The sequence below is a fragment of the Camelina sativa genome, chromosome 20 (genome assembly GCF_000633955.1).
Source record: "Camelina sativa cultivar DH55 chromosome 20, Cs, whole genome shotgun sequence".
Classification (NCBI taxonomy): Eukaryota; Viridiplantae; Streptophyta; class Magnoliopsida; order Brassicales; family Brassicaceae; genus Camelina; species Camelina sativa.
The window spans coordinates 4,611,723-4,619,808 of NC_025704.1; the positions used below are offsets into that span (position 1 = coordinate 4,611,723).

At 30.0% G+C, this 8,086-nt stretch overlaps 1 protein-coding gene across 1 annotated transcript; it reads left to right on the plus strand.

Moving 5' to 3' along the window:
• LOC104769309 (probable CCR4-associated factor 1 homolog 10) lies at nt 3,780-5,341 on the plus strand. The gene is made up of 2 exons (XM_010493484.2): nt 3,780-3,979; nt 4,086-5,341. Exon 2 carries the CDS (start codon nt 4,195-4,197, stop codon nt 5,032-5,034), a length of 840 nt encoding a protein of 279 aa, XP_010491786.1. The 5' UTR covers nt 3,780-3,979; nt 4,086-4,194; the 3' UTR covers nt 5,035-5,341.

Sequence of the window (8,086 nt, forward strand, 5' to 3'; positions counted from 1 at the left end):
AAGAAAGAGGAGCAGTGAAAGTTGGGATTATATTAGGGTATGAAGGGGTGTGATTTGTAATTTCTGATTTTATTTGTGATTTTTTCCCCTGAAGGGTAAAGGAGCGTTGCCAACCCCAACCAACGTTAAAAAGACGACACGTGACTTCACATATATTAGGAATTACCCACTCACGTGAGACTCACGTCCACATGTTTTGTTTCTTTCCTTCTTTTGGTCTTCTTCCCTTGTTTATAGTGAGATATGTTTCCATCTTTAAGCACCCAGTTGCAATGTATTGAGTTGTGTTTCTATCTTTAAGCTCCCACCAGCTGCAATGGATTGTTCTGATTAGTTGTGTTTCTATTTTCTGCATTTTTGTTAGCAAAGTAAAAAGTTAAAAGATAAATTTGTATCCTAGTATGGTGTTTTTAGATTACTATGGTTATGATGCTCAAGGTAATCCTAAAACACCATATTATGATACAAATTTATCCACTGATTGAAAACCGGAAGAATTATGAAAAAAATTGATAGAAGATATAGTCAAGTTATGAGATGTATAGATAAAACAATCACGGGAATTTTTGAAAAATTGTTTATATAGATTTATCAGTCAAAATAAAACAGGTTTAAATAGATCAACTCTTTTTTTTCTATTTGAAAAAGTGTTTTTATATATATAGATCAACTCAATTTTGAGGATATGTGCAAGCTTGAGTTAGTCCAATGTATATTTGTATCCTAGTATGGTGTTTTTAGATAACTAGGTGATGCTCAAGTACATCTAGACCTCAAATTTGATCGCAAACCAGAATATTGTGGAAAAAATGATAGAAGATATAGTCAACTTTTTTTGTCAAGTTGTCAAGTTCCCCACTCGACCCTAACTCCCACAAGAACAAGAGCAAGAAGCTGTAGTATTATCGATCATTAGTCTCTGTTTTTTTGCAGACATATTAACACAAAAGTCAAAGTCATTGTAAAACAGATTTTTTTGAGTTTGAATTAATTTTACATTTGCAATTGTGGAGAGTGGAGAAAAAGACACATTTATTAAACTTATAAGGAACGAGACATATATTGATACATATAGCTAGTAGTGACATTTTATTTTCTGTTGTCAACAGCATTTTAGTCATTTTTCGGGTTTTGGTTACTAAAATATAAAAATTACAGTATTTAGACGACCAAGCAACTATGCATTGACAAGTCTTTTTCCAGGGAACCGATTAAGCATTATTTTTTATATACAGTATAATTAATCACAATCAAGCAGAATCTTTGATTTTGATATGTTGGATTCCAACAAAACTTTCTCAAGAAAATGGTCGGATGATGGAACCATCATCTAGTATTTTGTGACTTGACATTATTTGTATTTTTTAGAAAAGAAATTCACCATTTACCGTTAATTTATATAAATTCATATACATATACTAGATTATGTTAAAAATACAAATTTAATTATTACAAAGCCACGGATAATGCTTTAGGTTAAGTGGGAGGCACGATGATGCCTTGACTCCGTCGTAATAATTAGAACCAATATCTCATTATTCCCCCTTGTAGTTGTCTTTTCTTTTTCTGTACATTTTGTTGGTCTGCGTTTGAGTTGGAGAATCTTTTCATGAAATATATTTAAGAAAAAAAATAGATTACGTTTGTGAAAGTTAGGAAATTTTTATTTATATATCTAAAATGGTTCCTTGTATACATGAACGAAGATGATTTGTAAGTCATTATGTATACAAGTCATGCATGTACCTCTATCAAATGTCTTATCCCTGATTATATAATTTCACTAATATAATGGGGCACTTGAAAGGTAGAAATAGAATATCTAAAGTCAATAATATTATACTTACAATATTAATAACTTTGTTTAGCTTTACCAAATATGCTAACAAATATCTTTTACAACAAAATATCATAATTGATTAAAATAGCAGAAAATGCTACATGAGGAAGCAAATCCAAAATTGAAGAGCTAATTAATATATGGGAAAAAATCAAACATTGTATTCTTAAAAAAATTTATTTTATTTTTTGCAAGACAACCCATATGGACAAAAATGTTTTAAGGTTCATAAAATCATCTAGCTCCATTGCAAAAATAGGTTAGGGTTGATTATCATGAAGATAAGAATTGTTTAAAATTATGAATTATATTCCGAGACAGCATTCAATATACAATTTATTTTGTACATCTTCTCATGTAGGTTCGTCATGTTAAAAAAAACATATCACCATTATAACCATTTAAGTCTACCATCATATACTACTATCAATATTATTACTATACAACTTGTTGATAGAATATAATGCTTTCACTTGCAAATAATAAGAAAATATCAATTAGCAGTATTAAAAAACAATCTATTGAATTTTACTGGTAACTCAAAACCAGTAAAAAGCCAATTAATAGAAAAATAGTAAGCGGTACTAAATTAGTTAAGAAAAATTAGAAATATTAGTTAAAATATCGATATTGAAAAATTAATCGTTTTTAATACCATTTTTATATAGTAACACTCCGTACAACATCGATATGGTTATGGTATTGATAATTGATACTAGTTAAAATATCAATATAGTAAATGATACTAAACTCGTTAAGAAAGATTAGAAATATTAGTTAAATATCGATATAGAAAAATAGATCGTTTTTAATACCATTTTTATAAAGTAACACTCCGTACAACATCGATATGGTTATGATAATAAGAAAAATATCAATTAGCAGTTTTAAAAAAACAATCTTTTGAATTTTACATGTAACTCAAAACAAGTAAAAAGCTAACTGAAAGGAAAATAGTAAACAATACTAAATTAGTTAAGAAAAAATAGAAATATTAGTTGAAATATCGATATTGAAAAATTGATAGTTTTTAATACCATTTTTATAAAGTAACACTCCGTACAACATCGATATGGTTATTATATTGATAATTGATACTAGTTAAAATATCAATATAGTAAATGATACTAAATTAGTTAAGAAAGATTAGAAAATATTAGTTACAAAATATCAATATAGAAAAATTGATCGTTTTTAATACCACTTTTATAAAGTAACACTCTGTACAACATTGATATAGTTATGATAATGATAAAAATATCAGTTAGCAGTATTAAAAAAACAATCTATTAGATTTTACCAGTAACTCAAAACCAGTAAAAAGCTAATTGAAAGAAAAATAGTAAACTGATACTAAATTAGTTAATAAAGATTAGAAATATTAGTTGAAATATTGATATAGAAAATTGATCGTTTTTAATATCACTTTTATAAAGTAACATTCCGTACAACATCGTTACGGTTATGATGTAATTAACTAACCAAAACTATTAACTATTTTTAGTATTTTTTTTTCATTACCATAATTTCATTTTATGTAATTAATTGTAGACCAGTTTTTCATTTTAATTAATCAGACCCCAAAACAAAAATAATAAAGGTAGGTTGATAAAGCAAAAAAATAATATAAAAAATCATAGAAGTTACAAAAAGAACGGAATTCCCGTGATGCACATTAATAAAAATTTGGTCATCATATCACATTCGTATCATTAAAATTTATCACTATTTATAAACGATTAGAAAAAAACGGATAATACAGCTAAAATAAATAATTGGAGTAAATGGCCAAAATATAATGATTGATATTTGATATAATAAAAAAACTTAAAATAAAATAAGTGTATGTAATAAGAGCACGGGAAACGTCGTCGTATGAACCTTTCCAATCATCAAAACCGGTCAAACGACATCGTTGAGAAAATAGGCTCAGACACAGTTGTCTCCATCGCTTCTCTCTCTCTCTCTATTTATCACTTTCATCATCGTCTCGTCTCCAAAAGCCTTACCACTTGAAACCTCTCTCTCTCTCTCTCTCTCCTTGGTTGACCCGATAAGTTCTCTCTCGCTGACGCACAGATCTCTCTTCGAATCTGCTAGATCTGTTCGTTTCCTTACATCTGTATTGCGAACTCTCAGGTAAAAATTTCATTGTCTTCTTCGTTTCCATTTCGATTTCGTTTACACCTTAGGGTTTGATTAATTTGAAATCATCGATTTCGTTTTTTTTTTCTTTTTCAATCAGATCGGCAGGTCTCGTTTGCAGATCTAACGATCTCCGTACCGAAGTCTCTCTCTCTGCGTGTCGTCCGAGTTCGAGCGTATGCTTTGTTTTCAGATCTGTGTTTATAGAAATGGCAGAGACTTTGAAAGAAGATTCGATTATGATTCGGGAGGTTTGGGATTACAATTTAGTTGAAGAATTCGCGTTGATCCGCGAAATCGTCGACAAATTCAGCTACATCGCCATGGATACTGAGTTCCCAGGTGTGGTTTTAAAGCCCGTTGCTACTTTTAAGTACAATAACGATCTTAACTACAGGACTCTCAAAGAAAACGTAGATTTGTTAAAACTGATCCAAGTTGGGCTTACCTTCTCCGACGAGAACGGTAACCTCCCCACTTGTGGCACGGATAAGTTCTGTATCTGGCAGTTCAATTTCCGTGAGTTCAACATCGGTGAAGACATCTTCGCGAGCGAGTCAATCGAGTTGTTGCGTCAGTGTGGGATTGATTTCAAGAAGAACGTTGAGAAGGGTATTGATGTGGTTAGGTTTGGTGAGCTTTTGATGTCATCTGGGATTGTGATGAACGATGATATCTCTTGGGTTACGTTTCATGGAGGTTATGATTTTGGGTATTTGGTTAAGTTGTTGATTTGTAAGGAGCTGCCTTTGAAGCAGGCTGATTTCTTCAAGCTGCTGTATGTTTATTTCCCGACGGTTTATGATATTAAGCATTTGATGACGTTCTGTAATGGATTGTTTGGAGGGTTGAATAGACTTGCTGAGCTTATGGGAGTGGAGAGAGTTGGTGTATGTCATCAAGCTGGGTCTGATAGCTTGCTTACATTAGGCTCGTTTAGGAAGCTTAAGGAACGTTATTTCCCTGGATCGACTGAGAAATACACTGGTGTCTTGTATGGTCTAGGTGTGGAAGATGGTACTGGTACTACTACTACTACTGTTGCTTGATTAAGATGGGGGAAAATGAAAGATACTTTTATATTAAAAAAAGAAAAGTTTCCAGGGAACTGCAAGTTAGATTTTAGTCTTTGTGAGTGTGTGAGACCAATTAGAATTGTCGTTTGTGTAAATTGGCAAATTGGTGTAGTAAGTGACTGTTGTGTCTTTGTTGCTTTTGTTTTCAGAAGGAAAAAGAAAAAACCCCTTTTGATCAAATTGAGGGGTTTTTTTTCTTTGTTTTAGTTTGAGTTTCTGAATGTATATCAAATTCAGCTACCCGTTTATTTAAATAAAATAATCTCCAATTATTATTATTTTTTCATGTTCTTACAGTACTACTAATGGCAAATGTAATTTTGTCTTCTTGTAGAGTTTGCTTGTTCGATTGATGAATATACTAGCTCTCCAGTCTAGATGTTTATAATGCAACTATGCAAGTGGTTAGCAATGTGGTCATACTTATGTATGTTCCATTTTGCCGATCACATCAAGAGGCAAGAGCCATTTTATTATCATACGGGTAAATGAGTAGCCCATACTACTTACTTGCAAGTTGCAATCAATGTTGTTGTTGGCCAGTATTCTTATTCCTGTTATAAAGTACGTCATCTGAGTCGCAAATGGTACAGAGGATTAATAAATTGTCTGATTGAGACGTATATAGCTCATTCAATTGCAGAGAGGAGAAAGAAGAAAAAAAAATCCAGCCTGTTAAGTTTCTCAAAGCGTTATATATTTCATTGTCTTCACGCTTTTGACAATGGGACGAAAATGGTTCTTTATACACGAAAATGATTCAATAGAGCAATACGACGACACCATAAAATAAAGAAAAAGAATTAAAAAATAGCAATAGGGCACATGTACCAGTCACCGTTACCTAGGTAGGTCTAGGTGTGTGGCAGAGAATCAAATCGACTTTCTTACAGAAGACAAGAAACAGTACTTGCTTGTTCGGTCCTATCTCTGTAACGGCTTCTCTGAGTCTTTAACTCTATTCACGTGTAAACGTTTTGTTTGTGCGTTGGGATTCTGATTTGGGCCTTTTGTTGTGGTTGTGTGGGCTTTGATCACTAGCCATTTGGAGGTGAGATAATGTTTTTAACCAATGTTTGTATTGTACTAATATCAAATATGGATTACACTTTCTTACATGTTTGAAAAATATCTATTACTGTTTCTATTAGATATGATGCAATTGAGCCATTTAGTATTAATGTATTATTATGTCGTTTTTTTACTTGTTCTCATTGGAAACTTTGTAATTCCTAAACATCTATACTATTAAAAGGGAAGCATTATTTACAAGACAAAATGAATTCTAAAATATATGACATAAAATGACCTTGAATAAATTAAAAAGCATACAATACAAAAGGGACATTAAAGTAAATTTGATAATAAAAATGCACGGATCCTATATGCCCTGTATTAATTCTGTTCGGATCATGTATTAACTGTTCAGAGCTGTTTTTCATACTCCCGTATCCAAACAGAATCGAAACAAGCATCTGCAATAAAATTCAAAAAAGGTAAGTAGTTTTGCGTAAACAATTTAAGGAAACAATAATTTTGATATTTATTTATATGTTTAATTTGGGCAATTAATTTCGAAATTGTATATATGTAAACTTATTTAATTTGATTTTATATTTTGAGATATATCCGGAAACAAGAAATTATGATGTTACCTAATATACAAAATCATCTAAATGTTTATAGAAATAATTTAAATCGGTATCTATTAAAATCGAGCAATTAAATACAAAATTGTATATATGTATAAAAATATAATTTGGTTATATATTGTGAGATATCTGTAAACAATATTTATGATTTTATATTATGATTTCAAACATATGTATTACATATATACAGTATGTTTAAATCTTGGATACTGAATTAAGATATACATACGTTTGAAACTACTTATAACTTATCATTTTATCAATGCATAAATGTGCGGATCCGAAAACATGTTACAACTAAAGTAAAACAACAGTATTTTAAATATGTTTTTTTTTTCTTCAGCTTATCTAGCATAAGCATGTACAAAACAAGAGATAAAAGAATGTTAACTGACACGGCATGTATGTGTGATTCTATTAACTGAATGTTTCAAAGAAATTATTTTTCTTCATCAAATACTTTATTTTGTTTTGAATCAAACTATTACGTGTTTGTGTGCTAAATATGTAGGAACATGATTTTGAGGAAATGAGAAAAGAATAATGGGACGGAAACGGGATGGAAGGAGGAATAAGATGAGATTAAAAATTTTCAAAAATCAAAATCCAGGATCATGTTAGAATTAAAATAAATTAATGCTTCCAATATATTATGTAACATATTTTTCAATTTATCTAACACAAAAATGTCAAAAAAATATTCAAAAGAAAAAAAAAAAACATTAAACTATGTTCTATAATAGATAAAAAAAAATCAACCATAGTTATGAGACATATACAGGACATGATGGATTTTATGTCCTAATTAGACATACCATTTTTCTGTTACTATTTTTTAATATAATTGTTTTTACTGATAACAAAAACAAATTTGATCATTTTTTTGTCTAAACCGAATTAAAAATAAATCAAATACTAAACTGATACAAAAAAAGTTTGGATTATGAATGTTAATAACATTTATTAAAAATATGTTTACAAACATAATCCGCATGTACGTAATAAATTATAAATGTGTTAGTAAATTTAGTTTTTAAAATCAACTCCGCACGTATGTGCGGGTCCGAATCTAGTATAGAATAAATTGAAATAAAAATGTTTAAAAGAAAGAAGTTATCGGTGAGNTAAATTGGCAAATTGGTGTAGTAAGTGACTGTTGTGTCTTTGTTGCTTTTGTTTTCAGAAGGAAAAAGAAAAAACCCCTTTTGATCAAATTGAGGGGTTTTTTTTCTTTGTTTTAGTTTGAGTTTCTGAATGTATATCAAATTCAGCTACCCGTTTATTTAAATAAAATAATCTCCAATTATTATTATTTTTTCATGTTCTTACAGTACTACTAATGGCAAATGTAATTTTGTCTTCTTGTAGAGTTT

Excerpts from the sequence above, each read along its gene's own strand:
- LOC104769309 (XM_010493484.2), top strand. The coding sequence starts at position 4,195 with ATGGCAGAGACTTTGAAAGAAGATTCGATTATGATTCGGGAGGTTTGG.